Here is a 26,526-nt window from a genome sequence, read left to right as displayed (position 1 = left end):
CTTCTCTATTGACTCTCCTGACCTGTGTCTTCTTTATTCTTTGCCTATCTTTCATCTGCTCTTTCCTCCTTCCCTGGCTCTTTTTTTTTTTTTGCCAATTTGCTAAAATCGGGTATTGCACAAGAGGCACTTCCCTACCTCCTTCCTTCCTTTTGCTATCCCATGACCATGGTGTTTCCCATGGTTTCATTTCTTCTCTCAGTACAGGGGACTACAACATTTGCATCCCAAGACCAGATTTCCCCAGATATCCGAATTCTCAGTTGCATTTATACCTGGATAATTTCTACAATGTTTCTTTCTAAATGCAGTTCTTCTCCTCTATTCTCTACCTGCTTTTTTTTTCCTTCTTCTAATTTTAGTTCTCTGAGAGATGGATTTTCAAACTCTGAGTAATCTCTACATCCTTGCATACCTCACTACACATATCCTATTGATCAAATTTGTCTATCTTGTTGATAGCCTCAGTCTTCACCACTATCTGAATTCAAACTCAAACTGTACAATCAGGCTAAAATAGTTATGACATACATTTTTCTTAGTCGTATGTAAAATGTTATGGACTGAGATCTCTGGATTGTGTCTTGATAACTCTTGGACCTTCCACCACTGTGTGCTTCCTATTTTGCTTCTTCATCGGCAAGCTCAAATTTTCCTGAGTGATGTTCTTTCTAATCCAGCCTGGCCCATGATCCATCTTTTTGCATATTCCACCCATTGGATAGTTCTCAAACTATATTAACCCAGACTAAAAAAACAGTACAAATGAATCACCTTTACCAAACCAATGCAATATCTTTCTTTATTTTTAAGTTTAACATTTTTTTTTTCTGAATAGAGTATAACTCTTAGGAAATTTAGAAAACACAAATATCACCTCCAAATTCTACCAATGACAATATTAGGCTATATTTCCTTCTACCCTGGTTTGTATTCCCTTTTTAAATAAAATCAGGATCACATGCTATATATAATTTTGCATATTATTTGCTTAATGGAATAGTTTTTCTATGCTTTTAAAATATTTTTCAAAAATAATTTCACAATATTCTACAAGGAATATATCTGCTATTTTTTCAAAGTTCTCTTATAATTCCTATAATAACCATCTTTACATTAATGTTTGTCAGAAATTTCTGTTATTTTTATAAGTACCTAAGAAGCATTACTTAGTCAAAAAATAGAAATTTTTTAAGCTCATGATTTGTATTATCAAATTGTTTTCCAGAAGAGTCAACTTATACTTTAAATGGCACAACATAAGAATTACTTACCCATTTGCGAACTGCAAAATTTATAAAAGTGTTCTGGGTACTTCTAAAAATTTTCTATCTTCAATTCCTCTGCTCTTCATAGGCAACTTCCAAAACACAGTCATAAGTGCTCAAAAAATTCTAGTGATGCTCTACTACCCAGAGAGTAAAATTCAAACCTCTGAGCATAGCATTTGAGTCCTCCACAAACTGCTTGTAATTTGTTTTTTTCCCATTTTTCCATTCCTCCCCATGCTTAACCTGTAGCTTAGGCCAGCAGTTCTAACCTTGGATATACTTAGAATCACCTGGTGAAGTCTTAATAAATGCATGTGCTAGGGTTCCATTCCAGGCTAATTAAATAAAGCCAGGAACTGGCTTTTAAAAAGATTCTCCACCAGATGATTCTAATAATGATTCGGGGTTTAAATCACTGGACGCTAACCTTTTCTTCCTTAAAGTGAGATAAATTGGGAGACTGAGAGAATAATTGTCATATATGCAAATTCATGTGCTGTTAGCTTTCTGTTTACTGTAACAAAATAATGAAGACAATAACCTTATAAAAAGAAGGTTTATCTTGGAATGTAATCACCAGTTGACCCAGCTATTCCACTCCTCAGTCTATACCCAAAGAACTTAAAATCAGCATACTATAGTAATGTAGCCACATCAATGTTTATAGCAGCTCAATTCACAATAGCTAACTGTGGAAGCAACGTAGATGCCCCTCAATAGATGAATGGATAAAGAAACTGGTATATATATATATACACAATGGAATATTACTCAGCATTAAAAGAGAATAAAGTTTGGCATTTGCTGGTAAATGGGTAGAGTTGGAGAATATCATGCTAAGTGTAGTAAGTCAACTGCTGTAAAACAAAGGCCAAATGTTCTCTCTGGTAAATGGATGCTGATCCATGATGGGGAGCTGGGACACATGTAAAAAAAATGGGGGAACTGTTACTTATCTGCAAAGGGGAGGGAGGGTGGGGAGGGTGCATGCGGGCAGGAAAGATGGTAGAATGAGAAGGACATCATTACCCTAGGTACATATGGTGTACAACCAGAGAAATGAAAAGTTATGCTGCAATCGTGTACAATGAATCAAAATGCATTCTGCTGTCATATATACCTAAGTAAAATAAATAAATTATTTTTTTTAAGAAGAAGGTTTATTTTGGCTTACAGTTTTGGAGAATTTTTGTGATGGTCAATTGGCCAAGCTGCTCTGGTGCCGATGATGAGGCAGAATATGAGGTAGTCAGGAAGCAAAAAGAGAGGTAGCAGAGAGGCTGGGATCTAATATCCCCCTCAAGGACATGCCCCCTCGACCAGAACTTCCCATTCACCCCACCTCTTAAAGGTCCCACTATCTTCTAGGAATACCAGGGATAGGGGAACAATTCTTTAACTCATGAGCATTTGGGGTATATTTCAGATCCAAACTATAAAATGGACCTCATTTTAAATTTGCTAAATTTAGATATTTTAAGGCCAGAGGTCAGGAATCTGAAGTTTGACAAGTCTGAAGATTTTATGGCTTGAGGCTATAGCCAAAACTGACTATTGTCATTTTCTCAGTCAAGTTCCACACTCCCCAGCTTTGTGACATATTGCCTTCTGATCTTCATGCTTCAAGTACACAAGGTCTGCTCTGGGCTTCCCTGATCTCTACTTTTGTCCCCACCCCAATGCATACATCATTCTCTTTCTCCTTATTATCATCATCTGGTTTTCGATGCCTAGTTTAATGCTCATCCTTCCAGCCAGGTTTAATTGTCCCATCGTGGTGCTATCAGTGTTGGCTGTGTCTATCTTTAATATGTTTCTCTCCAGTCCTATATTGAGCATAGTCATGGGAAGCTTAACATCCTCTAATAGAACTAAAGTTGTGTGCAGATCCAAGACCTGAGATACAAGAATATCTCCAGTGTTTGGCACATTTTATACAAAGAGCAGACACATGTTAAATATTTAAATAATCATTGAATACTTATTTGAATAAGTATTCCTAACTTGTGTTATATTTGACAAATAATTGCCAGACACTGTTCCATGACACTTCTAGGAAAGACAGTAAGTGCTAAAGAAAGTAATCTAGCTTACTTTAACAATAAATCTTTAAATGTCTAGTGATTTGCTAACCAATCTCAATCTGGTATGCTCTGCTAAGTCAAGTATATTTTGTCTACTTCAGTTTATTGGATAGGAAAGACTTTATCCAAATAGTCCTTAACTTGAACCATCAATTCTCTTAGGCTGATCACTTAGATCTGTTGGAACACAGGATGAAGTTAAAGGAGGTGATTTAGAATGGTCTATTTTCTGCAGTACAAAAGCACAGATGAAAGGTTAAAGTGCATCCAATATTCTAGGTGGGAACAAGTTCAGTAACGCACAACCTGACAGTCCAAAGGAATGAATTCAGAAAGCTTTCACAAAGCCACTCCCCAGCCCCATTCCTCTGAAGGCCATTCTCCAATGAGAGCTCCTTCACTAAACTTCCCAAGAAAATCAAGCTGCTGCTTCCATCTTGATGTTTCTAAAGCACTGAACATTATTTGCATGATAACTTTTTTTCCTGCACTGTTTCAAGAGAATCTCGGATTCCTGGCTTCCTCATCACCCTATCTAACTCTTAGATTCTGAATTTAGGATCCAATATTTTCATTTTTATGATGACAATATTACCTGGCACACCAATAAGTCTGAGATCAATGAGTAGTTAATGACAGTAGATGGATTTGGTTGGATCACAGGAACGATGCAGGAATTTTCCTTTAAATTTACTTTAGTCAAACCATAAACATACTCCATTCTCAGGGAACTGACCATACAAGATGAGGGATGAATAGCCCTGTGGTAATGGGTAGGCAGAGAAGATCATTTACTCACTTTTTACTCTAGGTAGACAGACTAGACTGGATGATGAGAGCAAATTTGAATTGTGTGCAAAGTACTTAATTATTCCATATGTTAGTTTTCTCCTTTATAAGTTGTGAACAAATATCTTTTTACCTTATAGGTTTGTTGGGTAGACTAACTTAGTGCATGTAAAACAATCTAGTGCCTGCTACATGGTAAATACTCATTAATTGGCATTTGGTTATTTTAATTTTAATCCTTTCTAACTGTTCCATCTATTTTACAATGGAAAAAAAAAGGAACATTGAGAACTTGTTTATCCAGAAATATTTGATTCTGGACAACAAAACAATAAAAATATGTAGGGAATAGTAAAGTACACTGTTTGGCAAGTATATTCTGTGTATGAGTATGATACAAGTTGAGTAACAAAGTGGATAGGTAAACAATTGAAAAAGGGTCAGCATCATCATTTCCTATTCAGTTCTGTGACTTATAAGAGGCTTGAATTTGAACTTGTATATCTATTCTTAACAAATCACTCTTGGGGAAAAACATAAATGCCTCCTTATCCAGATCAATAGATAGAAGAGTTCTGTCTGAGTCGCCATCTGAGTGTAAGTAAGAAAATGGCCTTTAATATGTAGAACAAAAGAACTGTTGCACCTGAGAACTCAAATGTTGAGTGTCCATTGAAAGAAGAATGTGCAACTTTAGTTATACATACCAATTAGTAAAAACTGTCTAAACTGTTATTTGGACAGTTTTTGTTATACCTACATGTTGTTATTTTTGTCACTTTTTTTTGTGGGGGGGTGGGGGCTACTGGGTTTTCAACTCAAGGTGCTTTACCACTGAGCTACATTCCCAGCCATTTTTATTTTTTATTTTGAGACAAGGTCTCTTTAACTTGCTGAGGATGGCCTTAAACTAAAAATATAATAATAAATCTATTACATGGTCATTTCTCTGAAAATGGAGCATGTTTATGGTTTGACTACAGTAAATTTAAAGGAAAATTCCTGCATCGTTCCTGTGATCCAACCAAATCCATCTACTATCATTAACTACTCATTGATCTCAGACTTATTGGTGTGCAAGGTAATATTGTCACTATAGAAATGTAAAAATGAAAATATTGGTTTCTAAATTCAGAATCTAAGAGTTAGATAGGGGTGATGAGACAGCCAGGAATCAGAGATTCTCTTGAAACAGTGCAGAAAACAAAAAAATAGATATCATGCAAATAATGTTCAGTGCATTAGAAACATCAAGATGGAAGCAGCAGTAAGTTTTCTTGGGAAGTTTAGTGAATGCGCTCTCATTGTCCTTAAACTCCCGCTTCAGCCTCCTGAGTTGCTGAAATTACAGGTGTGTGCCAATACACCTACCACTATTTCTATTCTTATCTGATCACAAACTTTACTATGGGTACCTGGTAGTATGATCCATGAAAGCCAAAAATATAAGAGAAGTGCCCCTTCAACCTTTAAGATAGCTTTTTGGCAACTGTGGAGGAAATAACCCAATAACAACAACAAAAAAAAAATTTCATGGAAAACTAGGCACAGTAGCCTGCACCTGTAATCCCAGCGGCTCAGGAGGCTGAGGCAGGAGGATCTCAAGTTCAAAGCCAGCCTCAGCAGTGGTGAGGCACTAAGCAATCTTTGGTCTAATCCATCATTGGGGTTTGGAAATAAATGCCAGAAATCACTGTAGACCTGGTGAAGGGAGATGTTCCCTCTCTTGGCATTCTATGGAGGGGACATACCAGCAGGAATTTTGCAAAATAAAAAGTTAGTATATTTCTAACATTATCAGGCAAATGAATTTCATACTTTTGGCTGAATTTTGGGGATGGAGAAATATTGAGGGCGTAAGACTCTTATCATAATCCAAATAAAGACGGGGGACTATGAAGGGGGTAATGAAAATCTAGAATTTAAATGCATTTCAAAGAGAATAAACTTGGTGATAACTTTTAGGAAACATGAGAAGAACAGACAGAAGATTTTTGCCTGAAAACTAAGAGGAAAAAAAAGTTAATACAAATACTAGTAGGGTATTTGTAAACAGAATTAATAAGGAAAATAGTAGAATGTTGGCATTTTTAAATTCAAAAGAATAGAGTCACACCTAAGGAAAGGGGAGTTGTAAATAAGAAATAAATGACTGGAAATAATTTAGGAGTCTTCTATGAAGAGAAGATTCTGGAATGGGCTCATTTTTTTCATCTTTGTCAACCCTAGCCAACTAGTTATGCCTGCCTTGAGTCTTTAGAGTGAAGATTCCCAGTCCACAGCTGAGCTCAGTAGGAAAGATCAGTGGTCAATCCACATTGTCAATCATGAAACCTAGAGGCCAGAGTAGCAACAAGAACTACCCAAATATCCTTACAAAAGAGAAGTATAGATAATGCTGAACTAAGAGCAAGGAAGTAGAGTGGGAGATATGCATGAGCACAGAGCCTCAGTATTGCCCATGGCTAGATGTGAAAAGGAATTGGGATACACCAAAATTCAGGGCAGTACAGAGTCATGAGAATCAGGGGAAGAGAGAAGATCACGGTGCAGATTGTGATCAACAGAGGAGTGTTGTGCAAAGCTGCAAGAAGACTGAGAATGACGACAATCCCAAAACTAGGCAATGACAAGGTTAACAACTTGGGAAAGATTGTGTTGTTTCGGGAAATGATGAAGTGAGGAATTACGGTAGATTTTTATGTATCACACAATTAAAAAATTATTAGATCACCTCTCAGCCTCCACTTTCAGGGATAATTTATTACTGTACATTATTAAAATTTAATCATTAGTTTGAGTAATGCAACCTCGTGAGAAAAAAAAGCACTCTAAGTTTTAATTTTTTTAATTAAATAAGAGTGATTGCTAACCTTGTTGCTTTCAAATTGTTGTTTAGAGGTTGTGAGAATATAATGTTTATAGATGATATTATTAATTTTTATTCTAAACATTAACTTCAATTCACATTAAATTAAGGAACCCAAATGCAATTGTTGCACTTTCTCATAACAGATTCGCCATCACACTGATTCAGATATGTGTTATTTCAGTATTTAATTTGTATAACAGAAAAACTCTACAACCACACTTTTTATTGACCCAAATGAAAAGGAAGAAAAAAAGTCAGGTCCACCACCTCTGACTTACAAATGGACCTGGCTAACAAAAAGTCATTTGGGCAAAGAAGCCCTCACTTCCCCTACAGTGACATCGAGGTGTTGGTTGGCCTACTCTCAATAAATGAGGAGATGGGACTTGCATGAGCACTCTGGCCCTTTAATGCCACTGGCATTCCAACTCATCAATGCCCTGTGGCAGTCAGAACCCAGGAGGGCTGAGAGCACAGAGCACTGGCAGTTGGTGGAATGATGGAGGACAGGCAAGCAGGACCTGGGGCAGGTAGGTGCAGAGCACTTGAAAGAAGAAAGAAATGTGTACCTTGGAGAGCAGGGGATTTCTAAGAAGGTTAAGTTAAACTAGCAAAATATTTTTATTTAAACCTTAAGAATGATAACAAACAAGAGTAATTTTATTGATAGGAGAAGAAACAAAGTATCAACACTTCTTGAAAAGTGTATCATTTTTATCCAATAAACACTTAACTTTTAGTGTTTCAAGTAAATATTAAATAGGTTCACTTGGATTTAGAGTGCCCCAGATTTTATTTTAAAGTTATAGACTGTTAAATTTATAAAATAAATTGGAAGAATAATAAATATACCATTTTTTAATTGACAAAAAGAAAACACACAACAATGTGTAGTCACCATTACATTGGCAAAGTTTTCTTCTTAGGATCTATAATAGCTATTTCACTGCAAACTTAAAACCAATCTCTAAAGTGTAAGACTCCTGACTTTCTCTTTCATTTCAAAGACATTCTTAATTGATAGCCCTGGGAAGGGATTTTTCTATTCAGTAACATTTGAAAAACAATTACTCTTTTTTTTTTTTTTTTTTTTTGGTCAGAAGAAATAAAAGTAAGAGTTCATCACTAAAGATATCTCCTGATGATGTGATAAACTAAAATCTGAGATCATCTAGAAGAATAAATAGAATTCTTCATGGCCAACCTGGGCCACAGTCAGAAGGGCCGCAAAAGGACTTTACCCTTGCAAGCTCTAATGCCACAAGTACCCCGCGGCAATTATTTGCACCTTCTGGAAGAGAAACAAAGACTACAGCTAAAGAAATTCCTCCTTCATAGGATGTTTCTAGTGGCCAACACACAAGCACACCTGGAGAAAAAAGAAATTGCTGAATACTATGAACAAGTATTTCAGTCGATTTTGAAACATCACCTAGGAGAAGCAGTGACAGGATTATTGCTCATATACCCCACGTCCCTTCTGCATATCCTTGAGTCTTCCAGTGATACCCTCTACCAGATTCTTTTAGATTATCTAGACCATGAAAGAAAGGAAACAGAGTATTTTGTCCAAAACATGAAAATTATAGTCATTTCTCATAACATCCCAACGAGATTCTTCATGCAATGGCACGTTTCAGTCATCAAAGTGCCAGTTATGTATCTTGATGATGTGACACAGTCACAGTCCTTAAATGAGGTCATCACAGATTTCCTCACCCAGACTCATAAACTAGCACTTCACCTTTTTAAGGCTATGAAAGCGGGTGCTAAGGGACCAGGGGATAATTTGCACCAAGTTGCACCTGAGCTACTCCTTCCAGAACAAATCATAAAGTATCTGTTGAAATGTGAACAATTTATGGACCCACAAACATTCATGAACATGTATAATAAACCTATTCACGTTACCATGGATTCTGAGGTGGTCTGGCCTGCTCCTTCCCGTTTCTACAGCTGAGAGATATGATGTGGTTTGATCTCTTGAGGATGTTGTGCTACTTTAAATAAAGGGGAAAATATTTCTAGAATTTTCCTTCTCTATTTTAAAAAACACTGCAGTGTACACAGAGGTAATATGTTGAGCTAAATATAAGAATGTATTTGTTCTGATATTAAGTTAAATACAGTATTTTTTATTCATAGTTCTCAAATTCCATCACTTTTGTGGAACTAATTTTTTTTAAATATAAATTCAGATTCTCATTAATTCTCTCAAAAATTAGTGAACAGACTTTACCATGTAGCAGAAGTACAATCCTCTGGCAATGGAATATTTAGGGGGACAATCCAACCCTTGAGTTGCCTGCAACCTAAAGTTAGAGGCAAGAATGTGTAAAATTAATTATGATATGATTTGATTATTACTGTAGGAGTATTAGGGCTTTCTCAGCACAAGCAAGAAGAGTACTCACTATATGATTCCTGCATTCTGAAAACAAAATGTAATATTTGAAAATAGTTCCAAAGTTCACGTATTCTGGCCTACATGTATAACAATAATATTAGGATCACTATAAGGCTAAAGAACACAATATTTTTTTTTGAAATGTCTAGAAAACACATCATCAGATGGCTTTATATTCCTTCATGTGACATTATTTATTGAGCACACCTCTTTCTATATGACATTTTCATGCACTGGGGCAGGGCACGATATACATAATGATATATTCCTGCCCACTTTAAAACTTTATTTCTAAATGATTCCATGTAAGATATCTTCTCAATTTACTCCCTATGAAGCAATTTCTATAGGAAATGAATTAAATGTTTGTTGCATCAGATAGAATTTCTTTGATGGGGTGAATTTTGTTTGGAAGCAGATTTTCTAAAGTTTGTTAACTGAATAAAAATATAGTTTATGGATAAAAATTCTGGATTAATATATATGAAATTAAGGTACATGGTACTGTATACTCCAACATATCCAATCCCACAGGTTCCCTTTACAATGTAACCTTTACATTCTTCCGATCTCCTTTTTTGCTGTGACTTCTAAATCCCTTCCCTTGAAATCTGGTAGTCTTTTTCATCTCCTTGGCCAATGGAGTACCTCAGGAGTTATTCCACATGACCCTCAAGGCTGAGTCATAAAAATGCCATGCCCTTTGCTTTGCTCACTAGCTCCTAGACCCTGAACACTATACTGTGAGCAGTTTTCAATTGACATTCCTAGTTAGGGCCCATCCTATAGCCAGTGTTACCCGCTGGACATGTGAGTAGACTTTGGGTGATTTCAGACTCTGGTCTTCCAGTTCATCTTAGATTTCAAGTCAGCCCAGCTAATGTTATGTGGGCTTAGAAATGACTTTTTCCCACTGAGTCCTGAACAAACTACAAGTTTATGAACACCATTAGTTAGGTATTTATTCAAATGAAAATTACCCTTTATTATAGTTACTTTAGGAGGATTTCTATATAACCCGGTAATAACCCCATGCCAAAATCATTTTGTGATTTTTTTTATGGAAGCTGAATTAAAGAAGTTTATAACCAAAGAGAGCTTAAATATTTGAGTTATATCCAGTTTTAATCATCAACTAATATATGCTCCAACTTGATTAGTAGTTTTAACATTCAATCTTTCATTTGTAGATATGTGTGTTTATAAATATCACACTCACTCTCAAAGAAAGATCTACTGTCGTTGAATAAAGAGTGTGACACGGTTTTAGTCAGCTTTCATCACTGTAACCAAAATACCTGACATAAACAAGTTAAAGGAGGGAAGTTTTATTGTGGCTCCTAGTTTCAGAGGTTTCAGCCCATGGTTGGTTGACTACATTCCTTTGAACCTTAGCTGAGGTAGAGCATCATGAAGGAAGGAAGTAGCAAAGGAAAGTTTCTCAGCAAATGGAAGCTAAGAAGCAGATAAAGGGAATTTGGAAGGGACTGGACATAAAACATACCCTTCCAGGGTATGTCCTCAGTGGCCTGCTTCCTCCAAGTAGGCCCCACCTCCTACGGTTTCTGCCAACTCCCAACTATCCATCAAATGGATTAATCCAATGTTAAGGTTAGCGCCCTCATGATTCAATATTCCCTGAAGGACCTACTCTAAACTTCCTGCATTGTCAACCAAGCCTTTGGTCTTTGGGGACTTTGGGGAACATTCTAAGTCTAAATCATAACATCCTGCCTCTAAGGGGAAGCACACATTGTTTTCTGTGGCAGGCGTCTCACTGAGACACTTATATAGCTTACAATAATAATGTGTAAAGGAGACTTATTTAGCTGTATATGGTTTGAGTATATTTGATAAAAATCAAAATCTTACATTTGGACCATACAAATATAACTTAGTTTGATAAATACTCAAAATATAAATCATTAAACCTGATGAAAATTCATAATTTTCAACTCAATCAAAGTTATACTTTCCTTATACCCAAAGATAAAAATAAATAACACTGTGAACATACAGTATTCAATACTCAGAAAACAATGAACTATAACATATATTCATATATGTTCATGAACATAGAAAATTCAAACTTTGTAGCCATCTCCACCCTAAATCTTTTGATTTTTTTGTAGATACTGTGTAATAGACTACCCTGTTGATGTATGCTGGCTTTAGAGTTGACTAATGAGTTTCAGGAAGGTTACAGATTTCTTGAAGAATAACTGAAATAATATTTGAAAGAAAAACTCTCCCAGGCTAAATTCTAAAAAACTGTTGTCTCCTTATTAATACAAGAAACATTTCTATTTCTTCATGAAGAATTATTGCTTAATCCAAATAGCTTTTGACATACAGTAACTTTCTTGTGACTTTAGTTACATAAAACTGCATTTCAATTAAATTAAACCTATCTCTTCAGTGCTGTACCCCAGATTCCCTGAGGAACTAAAAATAGGACAGCCTTGCACCAACTTTACACAGCAAGATACTTTCAGATTATTTCATTGTATTAAATGATTTAATGTAGAATTAGAGTTCTCCCCCTTGTGGTCAATTATTTAAATTTCCAGATTACCTGCCCATAGCATTTATATTAATAAACACAGTGCAGAGATTTTAAAAGAATTCAGGTAGAACTAAAAAAGCACCTTTTAAATACCTGTTACTCTCCTTGTTCTACAAATAAAAGTATATGAGACCTAAAGATATTAAGGTATTTTGCCAAAAGAAAAAGCAAGTGTTTATAACATTAGCTCTTGTTTCCCTTCACGGCATTAATTACACAAATTCTGGTTCCTCTACAAGTAAACTAAGTAAAGTAAATGATTTCTGTCAACTCACTTTTCTCATTATTTTATAATTGTTAATTCTATAATGGATTCTTTTTAATATCCAAGAAAAAACTTTTGTATTTACTGACCCAATGCTGAGTTGAATTATAAAGTAGTAATCATTAATACCTTTCTGTTGTCTCACTTTTTGAAAGACCAGATTCAATACTTTTTATTTGATTATTTATTTTATTGGTAATTTGTTACAATGGTTGGACTCTAGATCAATCCAAATACTCTTTCTGGTACGTTCCTATATAGTTGTAAACTTCAAAAAGGGGATTCTTATATTTGATTTAACTATAAGTAGTTATAAAGTTAGAATAAAATAAAGATCCATTTTTAACTCAATGTGAATATTCACTAATTGGTTCACCAGTAATTTTCAGTCTAAAGGACCAGTTTCTATCCCCAAAGAGGATAAAAAAGGAGATAATAGTGTTGTCAAGATATTCTTTTCTGTGCCTGCTCACTGTAGTTATTTGTTCTTTATCCCAATCCAGTTCATGCTGTGACCTCAACTACTACTTAAGAACTACTAATTTCAAATGCTTGTTGACATTTTCATTTATTTAACACTTTTCATACAAATATTTTGTTGTCATCACTGTTTAGTCCCTGGACACCATGGAATAATAAGACAAGCTCTATGTTTTCACTGAGCATGTCATCTAGAAAAAAGAACTATAATAAATAGGGGAGTTTATTTCATATATTTTATGTGTTGTGGGGGAAATAAAAGTCATAACATTGACAGTGACTTAAGGGTCCTGTTTACATCATTTGTGTTTGTTGGTCAGGGAAGGCTTCTCAAAAGAAGTAAGTGGTCTACAAACTGAGAACAGAATGAGAAGAGGTGCCATACACATCAAGATGGGATGGCAGAGGTCAGAACATTCTGAAGGAACAGCAAATTCAAAACCCTTGGGATAGGAGTAAGCTGGTGTGTTTGAAAGACAGCAAGAAGTCCAGAGTGAGTGGCTCTTTTCCATGAAGAGGAGAGTTGCGAAGAGTGGCCCAGGATACAAGATGTGGGGCTTTCTGGTCATAGTTAGGGGTCTGCATTTAATGCTGAGTGTTTTCCTTGTTACTGCATGGACCAATCTTTGTTCTAGTCTTATGTAGTGCCTTCCTAAGAAGTACCAAGAATTTCCATCTCCACATCTAAATTCTGTGAGAATTTTCCCACAAATTTTGTTCTTATCAATATCTAAAATTCCTAATTTTTTATCCACATAATAACTTCTACTCTAATTTGGAAATATACCAAGAATACTCAGTGCAAGTGATTCTGTTAAACTTTTATACTTATGTATTACTATTCACTGAACCAAAATCCAAGTACTGTTACTTATTCCCACTTTATTAGATTAAAATACTCTTTCCTGCTGCAGTATGTGAGCAAGCATTGAAAGGAATTTTTATTCATATTAAAGACATTTTCTTTATATTTTTTAAATCCTTATTTTAATAATTATGCTTACCTGCTTTTGAGATAGGTGTTTGATATGACTAATATTCATCCATTTGATAAGATGAATATTTACCTTCTATCTTTCCTAAGTCATTGTACGTATAAATTTGATACTATTTAAATTATACGGTTCACATATATGATTGGATTTTAAATATTGATCCATTTTTATTTGTTGTTTTTATATATACATGACAGTAGGGTGTATTTTGACCTATTATATATACACAGGGTGCAACCCATTACAATTTTGATCTCATTCTTGTGAACATGATATGGAGTTACACTGGTCATGTATTCAGATTTGAGCATAGAAAAGTTATGTTTGATTTGTTCTACTGTCTTTTCTATTCCCATCACCCCTCCCTTCCCTTCATTCCCTTTTGTCTAATCCACCAAACTTCTATATTTCCCCCTCTACCCTCCCTTATGTTTTTTAAATAGTCTTGATCCAATGTTTAAAAACAGTATAGTAAATGTAAAGGCTTGATTTATGGCAGAATAAATTGCTAAGTGTTGAAACATATTTATATGTTACTAAAATTGACTGTACTGTAATGACCTATAGAATCTCTCTCACTCAATCCCTCTTCCCCATTCAACTATGCTTTGGATCTTTGGAAGCAAAGAAATATATATACAGACTATCAAAAACAAGGTTTCTTTACAAAAGATGAAATCTACATATTTGGATATTTTAATTCTTTGATTCTTCACTGTTTATTCTGTGTAGTGAGTAACATTATTTGACCACAGTTCTGCTCCAAAGTCAAAATGAAAACCTAACATGTAAGACAAATGATCTTAGTTATGTACTAGCTCTATTTCTAACTGCACATGTACATATATATATATGTGTGTGTGTGTGTGTGTGTGTGTGTGTGTATATATATATATATATATATATATATATATATATATATATATATATTGCTTAAATAGAGATGAGGAGGATGAATTTTTTTTTGAGAAAGATATTAGTATTGCCTATAGGTGTACTCTATGATAGAGTAGGTTAGTCATTAATTCAGACTCTAGGTTTATATATATTTCATAATATATATATATATATATATATATAATATGAACAAATAATTTATTCCTTTTTGGGCCTCTGCTCACCTACACTGCAGAATCTATGAACACCATAAAGTCAGTGAAGCCTCTCAAACATTAGCCAAAACCATCAGAAAGGAAATACTATATAGATTTGGATAATCAGGTAGACATTTTTAATAGACATGGACAAGACTGAGATGTTCTATTAAAAATCAGAATCCTAGTCTGAATTAATGAAGGAGGAAGCACTTTTCTTGAAGGTCAATGAGAAGTCATTGAAGATATTATGAAGGGCATAAGCTGATTTGTTTTGCTAATGAGTGGAGAATAGGAACATATTGGTGTTGACTGATTCCTAGAAAGTTGTTAAAACTCTTCTAACAGAAGATGATCAGAGTCTGAACTAAATTAATGAGCATGAAAATTAGTGTAAGGGTACCAATTTGAGAGATATTAAGCAGGTGAATAAGCAAAGATTAAATATCTCAAAAGATGTCAAATATGTCTCTTGTTTATCCAATAAAATGGTACCATTCCTGATATAGGAAAGTGAGGCAGGAAACATAGACGGAGTACTGAATTTATAGAAACTATTTTTGTTTGATATTTCCATTAGTGATACCTCTCTATATACCTACATATACGACTGTAACGTGTCATTAGTTGAAATTATATTATTTCCAATATTAATATGACTATATGAGGGACAGATCACATATATAAAATCTCATTCTTTGTGGAAATGTCTAGGTGCTAATATATAAGAAAACAACTTCTAGTAAAGGAATTTGATAAGTTGAAACAAGTTAATCTAAAGGAAAAATTGTCCCAAAGATTATTCTGAGTGTGATATATCGACTACCACATCTCCCCCATAATCATATCTGCATTTAGTGGGACAAGAAATGAAATCAGTATTGCTTATTGAGTCTAGTGGCTTCCTTTAGTCAAAGTCACTCCAAACTTTCATTTAAAAAGAACTGTTTATTATCCAAGTTACACACATGTAACCCCAGAGATTTGGGAGGCTATGGCAGTAGGATCACAAGTTCAAGGACAACTTCAGAAACTTAGTGAGACTCTGTCTCAAAAATGAAAAATTCCAAGAGCTGAGGTTGTAACTCAGTGGTAATAAGCACCCCTGGGTTCCATCCCCACTAGTATATTCAAAATCCATGTGTTAGGGAACATGGAACAGACAAGCACATGAAAGCCTTCATTTGCACTTCCCAAATCCATTGGTATGTTATTTTTTTCCATTTGCAATGAAAATGTAAATGAAAAAAGTGGGTTTTGGTACTATATTGTAACGGGTTGCCTACCACTTTTATTAACTGGTGCCAGGAGAACATGGCAGACATTTGAAGTTACTCTGTCTTTAGTCACTCAAAAAGTATAGACTGCAAAACCGTCAGGTACATTGCTAAGCATGGCTGCATGCAGTCATAAGCAAAATAAGCATAATTTTTACCTTAAAGAGCACGTAGTTTCTTTTCCTTCTACTCCAAATACACAAAAGGAAATTAAACAAACATTATAGTTATCATAGCAGATACACAAGTTGTAGTAGTTTGTTTCCTAACTTTACATAGTTTCAGGGATCAGGGGAGTCCTCTAAGGAAAGAAAGAGATAGTAGTAGAGTATCCTAAAACACAAAGGCAGGAAGAATCATGTTGTGTGAGACTGAAAGAAAAATTTCAATAAGACACAACCTGAAGTATACAGGGTAATCATGAGAGACGAGATCAGATAGCTAGGCATGGGGCCAGATTATACAGTTACAGACATTTAAAGCTGCATAAATACTATGACTTTATCCCAAGAAAATTGTAACACAGTTTTATTTAAATCAGAGGAACACCATGATTAAATACACATTATAGAAGAACCACTATCAATTGAGGAGAAGAGATTGGGCAGGAACTAGGCAATTAGACTGGAGAGGCACAGTGGATAAGAGGCTCTTACAGGGAAAGAAATGATAGAAGTCTATGCATAGTCTGCATAGTCGTTATAATGCCTTATAAGGACAGCAGCAGTAGAAAGAAATGGACAGAAAGAATAAAGAGATATGTCACATATCTTAGCATTTGAAAGTATACAGTATGGAGAACACAAATGAGTCAAAGTTAAAAACCTGAAGGTGTACACTCCCTGTGGTAGGGACCTACAAGAGCAGCTGTTTAAGTTGTACAGGGAATAATGAGATGAGATTTTCTATTTTGAACCTGTGGAATTTGAGATGTCCCAGAAACATCAATGTGAAATTACCTAATAGAAGGTTCAATATATTGCCCTGGATCTTAGGAGATGGACCTGTCATAGAGATAAAGATTTGAAAATCAGTTTACAGATGGTGACTGGGAATTCAGGAGTAGTGAGTGCTATCACTCAGCACAACTAAACAGAATGAGCAGTCAGAAAAATCTAGTTCAAAACCCTGAGAAATGCCAACAGCAGAAGAAGAGGGAGCTAGAAAGAAATCTAAGAAGGCATTACTCAATTTAAATTGCTCAGACAACAAGGAGAAAGCAGATGGAGTTGGTGCCAGGGAAGACAAAGGAATAGATTTCCCTAAGATGCAATCACTGCCTCTAAGGCAAGGGAAAACGAGACCAGACGAGTAGGGTTAATGACAAGAACAATATTGGTGACTTGAGAAGAGCAGAGCTATGCAAGGTAGTGGAGACAGAAACAGGATGCACTAAATTGACAAGCGAAGATAAGAGAAAATGGAAGAGCAGACAACATTTCCAATAGCATGGCTGTTGGCATTGAAATTTCAGAGTAGATTTGGAAAAACAAAAACACCTTTTAAGATTCTAAAATTTTACCAGACATTGTGGTGCATAACCTGTAACCCCAGCATCTCAGGAGGCTGAGACAGGAAGATGGCAAGTTCAAGGCCAGTCTCAGAAATTTAGCAAGGCCCTAAGCAACTTAGTAAGATCCTGTTCAAAATGAAAACCAAAAAAGAATGAGGATGTAGCTCAATGGAAAAGCACCCCTGAGTTCAATCCCCAGTACTGAGGGGGAAAAAATTAGTAAAGAGATGACCACTAACTCTGTTTCAAGCCTTGTACTTTAAAGGCTTTCAAGTGATTGTTGACTATGTATACAGTTCTGGAAAGGAATGTTTTCTCAATAACCATTTGTTTAGATAAATAATTGCACTAGAAGAAATCCAGCTCTGCAGACAGAAATTCTGGAATATGTCTTGAATCATTCCATTGGTATTTCCATGGTCAAACTGTTACAGTTGATTGCACATCATGTCAAGTGCTTTATATACTTCATGGATCAATCACATTGAATTCATAAATTTTGCTGTGAAATTTGGCCCTTATACAGGTCACTTCCTTTTTTGCCCAGTCAGGGCTTGCTAGCAAACTGCAAATTACAATCAAATCTCAATTTTCCAAACTAATGACTTCGGAGAGCAATAACACACAATCCAAAATGATGGTGAATTCATGAACCATTTATCTCTGCAATGTATGTTCATTAAACTCAGCTATCAGTGCATCCTATATGGCATTTATAACAAAATGATAAGCTATTTCAACTGAAATGACTCAAGGGAACTTGTTAAGTTCTCCAACTTCTGTATTTGTGCTACTTAGTACATTGTATTGTTTATATTGCCTCTTATATTAAGGTAACTCCTTAAAATAAACTAACATAAAACAATTATTTGTCTCTAAATTGTTCATTAACAAAAGTAAAGAGAATTGTATGAGGACTCCATTTTCCCACCACCCTCATTCAACAATTATCAGCATCTTCTTTTAAAATTTTCCCTTTGTTAAGTAAAATGGATATTTTCTAACATAATACATATTAAGAGAGCAAACAAATATTAGAACTAGAGGAGCTGTAGACATTGCCATTTCAGCCTAATACCCCAGTGAGGATAGTGAAGCAAGCAGAGAACTTTTCCAAAATCACAGAACTAACTGATAGGAGGTAAGAGTAGGACAGAACTCACATCTTTCTTATTCTCTCTGGTGAATCAGAACTACACTTCTACTGTCTTATTCTTGGTGTAAAATTTTTTTCAAAAATCTATTATTATTCTCCACTGTCTCACAGAACATACACAAGCGTGTGCGCGTGCGCACACACACACACACACACACACACATGCACGCACTTGAAGTTTTTAAAAGCTGGTACATAAGCCATATAGTTATTGGGCAGAACTTTTAGGAATGGGGAAACTGAGTAATGAGTTATGAGAGGAAAAAAATATTCTTATCTTGATTTTTAAACCAAAATATAACCCATACATATCAAACAATATATTCAATATTGTTTTTATAGATTATTTCTGCAGTTCCTGTATTCTTTTTATCACTTAAAAGGGAGGTAATTATCAATTTGACATTTGCACTTTGGGGTTTATTATAACAGCAAATGTTTCTGTAACTGAAAAAGTGTTTAGGACTTTATTTAGTATTGATTTGAAATGCATACCATGTTTTCCCCTGAGAGTTTTCTTGTGCCCAAACTGAATTTGTGGGATAATTCTTTGGAGGAGCTCTCACTTGTGCTTGATGCTAAAGAGATTTACTCAGGGTACTGTGCGATTGCAGAAGGCCTGGAAACCCACAGGTTACGGGTAGGCACATTCTGATAGCAGAAGCACCTTTTTGTTTATCTCTGGTAATACCTAATACCTGATTGTTCTTGCTGCTATTAACCAAATGATAGGTATATAAGCACAAATAATTAGTTAACAAATGACAATAAAACTGTTGACACCAAAATATCTCCTGATGCAGATGACTTCCATCCAGTTGATTAACTGGAATAAAATGCTTGCATGAATAAAATCACATGTGCATATTTATAATATAATTATAGATGAGTAGAGATAAAGATGTTAGAGTATATAGCGCATGCATGAACTTATGTGTGTGTGTGTAACAATCTTAACCCCACATAAAGAAACTAATTAAGATGCATAAAACTGCTCTCAGTCAAGTGGGAGAACCAGGGATTTAACTATCAAAGCTTGACAGTACAGTACAAGAAAGGCTTTGTATTAAATAATGCAGACCATTTCTCTACCAATGAATGATGAGCTCCCCACCTCTATTCTGAGGCCACTCTGAGAGAAGCTGCCCATGAACCTTTCTCAGGTGTGTCTTTCCACAGCTCCCTGTGTAGGCCTGTAGGCCACAGAGACTGTGACCTCACTTTTTCCCTCACCCAGCCCCCCTTTTTCTCCTCCTGCTCCAGGATAGTTATTATTTACCAGGAGCAGAGAAATCCCACTTGAAAGGTGGCAAATTATGAAGCTAACGTAAGAAGCAGAGACTGACATATCTGAGAATGACAGAGGAACAGAGTCACCTCAGCTCTTGATTTTCTATCCTTGACTGAGGCCTGGTAGCATTTTCTACCCTTGAATCTTTCCAATTAATTCTTGTTCACTTAGGAGTTGTGGAGTCTTTTGTTTGTGTTTTCTTTTTCTCTTGAAGCAAGTGAGGGCTAAGCAGACTAACATTTCTTAAAGCAACCTTCCCACATATAGTACAATTCTAGGTTTCACATTTAAAAATTCATGTTCATAGTGCAGATTTTCTGCTGGTTAACCTTGAAAACGTTGTTTAACCTTTAAGCCTCAATTTTGTCACCTGTAAATTGAATGTGCACTCGAATATTAAATGAGATAAATCATAAATGAAAATAACCAGCAATTTCATAAAGTTTTTTTTTAATTAAACTGAGTTTGGAGTGTGATTTATAGGTTCATGCTTTCCGAAATGCAGTTATGACAATAAACTTTGTAATAAGAGCATAAGATGTTTTGAATTCTGACCAGCAGCCCAGGGAGACTTTAGGAATGTCAGGCCAATTAGTCAAGCTATGGATATGTCCTCCTTCTGTAGCAACCATTATCCAGGAGTCTGAACATATTCTAGAGTACCTCCAGCAGGATAAAGCACAGGGTTAGTTCTTAAGCAAGCTTTTGCTGCTGTGCTTAATATCCTCTGGAAGAATCTGAGCTACCCTTTGATAAATGCCTAAATACCAATTTAGACAACTGGACCCTGATAAGTTAATTAACTTTTACTCGTATGCATTATGAATGCCCTACTTATACTTTATACTCTTCAATAATGTGAATGTTAGAAAATTACTCCACCATTGTAATTAAATGACTTAACATACTTGTGAAGAAATTTTTATTATTTTTTTAAATAACTCAAATTCTAAGATTAAAATGGACTTATGTTGGTTTTTATGGGTTTTTGTTTCCATTATGTTTCTAACAAGAAATTGGTTGCTTAATTATATGTACTTAAAAGAATGAGATAGTAATGCCACTGTGCCTTGTCACCTTGAAATACATAAATTGATTTTTAATATTCATACCTCTGAGTAGAATTAGCAATGTGGCAAAATTTTTAAAAAGTACATTATGAAAAGGGAAGCAGAAGGTACATTTTTATTTCTTCTTATGAAAAGAGATCATTTGGGATTTTCAAATTATAACATTATTTGTGTTTTATGTGAAATAAAATTATTGAAAGTGTTTACTTCATCTTTGACCTGTTATGAATTTTTAGTGTATTTGAATTCTCAGAATGTGTCTTTATAGTTTGTTCAATTGCTAATAAGAAGTCTTTACCATTGTTTTCTTACTGAAGAAAGTCTGAACATTAGTTGATTTTAACAACATATTAACATTAACTGCTATAGATATAAATATTGCTCCAGATTTTTGTCTTTAATTTTGCCTTATGTATAAATGCACAAATTTTACTGTATATTGTGAGTGGTCTAACCAACTAAGATTGAATGAATGCATGAATAACCACATGAACAGCTGTACTGAGAGTCTACTAAGCTGCCTATGAAAGGCTAGTATTGGTACAGTTTGTCTAGAATGAAGTGAATGCTTTCTATTTGTTGACCTGACTAGGAACTGGGTGCTGGGGAGCTTTACAGAGAATATTCACCAGTTTCCTAATTTAAAAAGGAGAGGATAGAGGCAAGCAAGACATAAATCCTTCCTTAACCTCAGGCCTCAGTGTTATAAAGTTGGAGTATTGATGAGTTGACATTGTCCAACAATTTCATAATTTAATGTGCACAACAAACTTATGGGATGCTTGCTTAAAATGCACATCCCAGGCCCCAACACAGGTGTTCTGATGCCTTAAGTCTGGTGTACATACCTAAAATCTGTGCTTTAATCCCATTTAGATAGCATCTGATGGAAGTGAGTGCTAAAGAACATTCTAGTTTGATTTTATTACATTTGTCATGTAACTTAATAGTCTTATTTTCCACCTTGATATTCCAGACTCAAGAAAAGGTGACATATGCAGAAAGTATGCACTTTGGTTGCAATTAATCAGCCAACTTTCCCTGTCTCTAGAATATTCCAAAATTTTAAACTCTGATTTTTGAAAACTGAACCAGGGATACGTTGTAAAACAGATCATAAATGGACATGTATCACACTTGCATTTGTTTAATATGCACTTTCCATGCTATACTCTAAATTACATTGGGCTGAAAACATGAGTTCCTCACACACATCAGTAGCTGCACTGGCTAGCAGCAATGCCAAACACCGTTAATCAAAAAATACTTTCTTTTCAGGAAGATGCCTGCACTCCTTGGCAGGAGGTCTGAGTGGAAGGAGAGGCACATGGCAAGGAAAGATTAAGAAAATGTTTAAAAATAAATTCTAGTAGATTTACTACTCTGTCAAGGGAATACAGAACATTTTTAAGATTCAGTCTTAGGTTACTGTATGAAGACAATGTCCCCAACCAGATGGAACAGTAATTTAGTTTTGGAAATCGTGTATGAAATGTCTATGGAAAATAATAACAGTGAATAACTTCACATATGTATGAATTTAAAATTCTGAAATAGGGTAAGCAGAATAAAGGCCTTCATAGATGTCCAAGATCTAATTCTCAGAACCTATAAATTCTGTCTTAAATGTTTAGAAGAACTTTGTAGTTGTAACACTAAGTATCATGAAAAGGGGAAGGAATCTAGGACTATCCAGGTGGGTTCAATATACCATATATCCTTTAAAGCGAAGATTTTTTTTTTCTTAGCTACAGAGAATCACAGAGATGGCAGTATAAGGAGATGTTGCAGCTTCTGAAACTCAAGACAGGTAACCAATAGCCAAGGAATGTAGGCAATTTCTAAAAGCTGGGAAAAGAAAAGAAAGCCTACAGAAAGAAAAGTAGCTCTGCCTATACCTTGACTCTAGTACAGTGAGACCTCTGTAGGTCTTCTGGCCTGTAGAAGTGAAAATAATAAATTTGTCTTATTTTAAGTCATTAAGATTGTGCTCATTTGTTACAGTAGCAATATAAAACTAATAAGAGGAGTCTGGGTTAAACATACACATTTATACCCACTGGTCAGATTTCTATAGACAGAGACATTTATAAGTATACAACATACAAACACACATATACAGTACATATAACAGAAAATGATTTCCATCATTAATTACTGCCACTCCCTCTTAGTCTCTGCAATCTTATAGTACAAATTATAAATGCAGCCCTGGGTATTTGCTGGTGATTATTTCTATCCTCATCCTTCCTCTCCTGTGGAATTGGAATCCCATAAACTACTGACTGGAAGCCTGAAAAGTGCATATATCCCAGAAAGCCCCTGGTTTCTGGTTAGGTTTGCCAATAGAAATCTCTTGTTGGGTTGTGGGAGAGGTGGAAATTAGGAAATAGGCAAAAAAGGCAGGTGACTGCAGCTGCCTTAGCATATAAGTAGTCACAAGTTCTGGTGGTGGCTAGCAGCAGTACCAGGGCAAGTGGTGACTTTGCAATAGCTGCACAATTGTGGCTACAGCTGGCAATGGTAGGTACCAAGAGCTTGGGCAGTGTGATCATGAGCTCCTTCAGGGACTGTGAGTTCTTGTATGCCTGCAGGACAGTGGTGAGATGGTTTCAGAAGCCACAGTACCACCACTACCACCAACCTGAGAGTGCAGGTTTGCAGGGTCCATTCAACACCACTTTTCCCTTCCTTCCCCCAGTCCTGGCAGTGGTAGTGACTTCCCAGTGGTTACTAATCTCTGGGTAATAACACCTTCCCTTTTCTCTCCCTCGGGCTTTTCAATACATTTGTAATTGTATTCCTTCCCTCCATTTGAAAGCCTGAGAATGGTTTCTGTTATCTAACTAGACACTGATACAAATGCTTTTGTAACATGAAGTGGCAGATGATATACATTGATTGAATACATTCCTATGGGCTGAGAACAGAAGGTATGTATATAAAAGCTTATATCTGCACATCAATTTTAATGTTTGCTCATTGTGTGAACATACATATGTATAACATATACAGTCCTTAGTCATATAATATTTCTTCATTTCAAATAATTTACTGGCAAAATAGGTTTTTGTTGCAGAAAGACAGTGAATGGGGCACTGATTGTTGTTTAAAATTTCCAAAGGCAGTAGAAAACATTTAGGCACAGTAATGAGCTTTGGATACCTACCATCATAGAAATAGTAGTTTTAGAGTAAATATCTTTCCATATAGAAAGGGGAGGGGATCCTTCCTCATGGCAGCTAACTCATAAAAACAAGTTGTCTACTTCACTAAATTTGCTCTGATAAAAACACCAAGAAAAATAGAAAAGCCACTTCAAATGTATCATCACCTTGAATTAAGGCTGTATTAGGAAAGTAGGGCACACTGAGCATTTTTATTATGAAGTTGTGAAAACATGGGCTGCTATTTCTAACAGTTGTGTTAAACAGAATGCTAACTGGCCCCTATGCCAGTGCTTCTCTTCCCAAGAAAATACTACAGTACAGATCAGTCTTATAGGGCCATCCAGATGAGCAAAGATGTCTACCACTGATATCAAAGTGTTAAGTTCCAAGTCAGTGCTGAGAACATTTTAAGGGGTTATGGAAACCTGGTTTTGGAAGAACATGTCAAAATGATAGAAGTAACCATTGGCTACATTTCATTGTACACTTACTATGTACCAAATACTGAACTAAAACTTTAACATTCATTAGCTCACTCACTGTGTACAATGGCCCTATAGATAGGAATGACCACAAGTGTAAAACGTGAGGCTCATCATGGTACAGCCATCACACAGTTGGTTAAAGCTGACATGGGAGAGCCGATCAGTTCAATCCAACTTTGAAATCAATACTTTTCAGCACTTCTGTATACTTACTACAAGAAGGGAAAAGTTTCATGTTCTTACTTTAAAACTAGAAGGGTGGGGTAAGGGTAAATATTCAAAATAAGGTAAAATACAGTCATGTACTGCTCAATAACATTTCAATTAATTTTACTATGATGGTGGTCCCATGAGATTAAAATGTAGCTGTATATCGCTCTATAAAGTTAATTTTAAGGGGCTGGTGATATAGCTCAGTTTGTAGACTGCTTGCTTTGCAATGACAAGGCCCTGGGTTTAATCCCCAGCACCATTAAAAAAAAAAGTTGATTTTCAGTTCCCCATTCCTTATAAGAAACTATGTCTCATGAACTTACTGTATAAGTGAATAAATTAGATTAATGATGATTTAAATTTGGAACTCTTATTTTCTTGTTCGTAAATTATTTCTGATTTTTTTGTAATAACATAAAAGTCATGATTACCTATCTCATTTGGCACAATTGACAGGAAATAACTAGAAGATCTAACAGCAGAACAACACAGGGATAAGAGTTTAGTTCTATAGTGAGATTTAAAGCCATATGTCTCTACACATAGGTGATTTACTTATGTCCTTGTTACATGGCCTACAGGGTCCTGCATGGCTGTGTTTAAAAGGATGCTAACTGGTCTCCAGTCCTGCCTTGGCTTGTAGCCCCTCAGCCCATCCCAGGCCTGACATTCATTCTTGAATCCTGCCTTAGGGGTCTGTACCACAGTAACTCCTCCTCATTTTTCATGTCTCAGATGAGCGATCTTTTACTCTGGGAAGTTTTCTATAATTCTAGGACTAGCTGGGATCACCCTTCTCTATCTCCCGAGTGCTATGAAGTAAAAACCTGCTTATCACCTATCTTCATTCCCTGTCTGCAGACACCTACTGTGTCTGTTGTGCTGGCTTCAGTATCACCAGCAACTGGCACAATGCCAAGTATGTGTTAGTAAGGTCCCCAAAAGTGTTTGTGAACTTAAGATCTGAATTCTACCAGCTTTGAAGAAGAGCCATTGTGCCTAGAGAACTTTCCACTGGGAGCCTGGGGTGACAAGTGTGTATCTTCCAAGCAGGGAAGCCCAGAGCTCTTCCAGCCAGCAAAGTCCTCATCTTAAGGGCCACCGTCTTCATGGTCTGCACACCCTAGAGGGCCCAAAGCAGCCGCCAAAGCAGAATTGTAAATTAAAAATCATCTTCAGTGCCCTATCCAATACTCTCGTTACTACTTTCAATGGTCTCATTCCATCTCCTTCAGGGATGAAACACAGCTAAGATGCTAGGTTAAGAGAAGAATCTTTTCCAAATCCTTTATTCACACAGAAAAGTAAGTAACTAGCAAGATAAAGTGTAAATAATTAGCAAGTTATATATTTGCTACTAAATGCAAATATACATATTATGTTTTGAAATATAAATCGAAATGCCTGGTATCAATGACTAGGAATGGAATATTCTCCACAAAGTAGAGAAAGGATTTTCTCTGAATCTGAAAATTGTCAATTGTCAAGGCAATTGTCCCTGCCTCCAATAGACCCCTAAGGAATGGGG

General features: G+C 35.6%; 2 protein-coding genes across 2 annotated transcripts in view; one reads left to right on the top strand and one right to left on the bottom strand.

Annotated features, from left to right (window-relative positions):
- The window catches only part of Znf804b (zinc finger protein 804B), a 470,782-nt gene that overhangs the window by 430,056 nt on the left and 14,200 nt on the right, over window positions 1–26,526 (bottom strand). The gene's annotated exons all lie outside the window — the stretch shown is intronic.
- Window positions 8,212–8,976, top strand: Tex47 (testis expressed 47). Its single transcript, XM_076872634.2, has one exon. The coding sequence runs from the start codon at window positions 8,212–8,214 to the stop codon at window positions 8,974–8,976; it is 765 nt and encodes a 254-aa protein (XP_076728749.1).

The sequence above is a fragment of the Callospermophilus lateralis genome, chromosome 1, assembly GCF_048772815.1.
Source record: "Callospermophilus lateralis isolate mCalLat2 chromosome 1, mCalLat2.hap1, whole genome shotgun sequence".
NCBI classification, from domain to species: Eukaryota; Metazoa; Chordata; class Mammalia; order Rodentia; family Sciuridae; genus Callospermophilus; species Callospermophilus lateralis.
The sequence above is the reverse complement of the archived record's forward strand: the minus strand, read 5'-3'. Positions and strand labels throughout refer to the sequence as shown.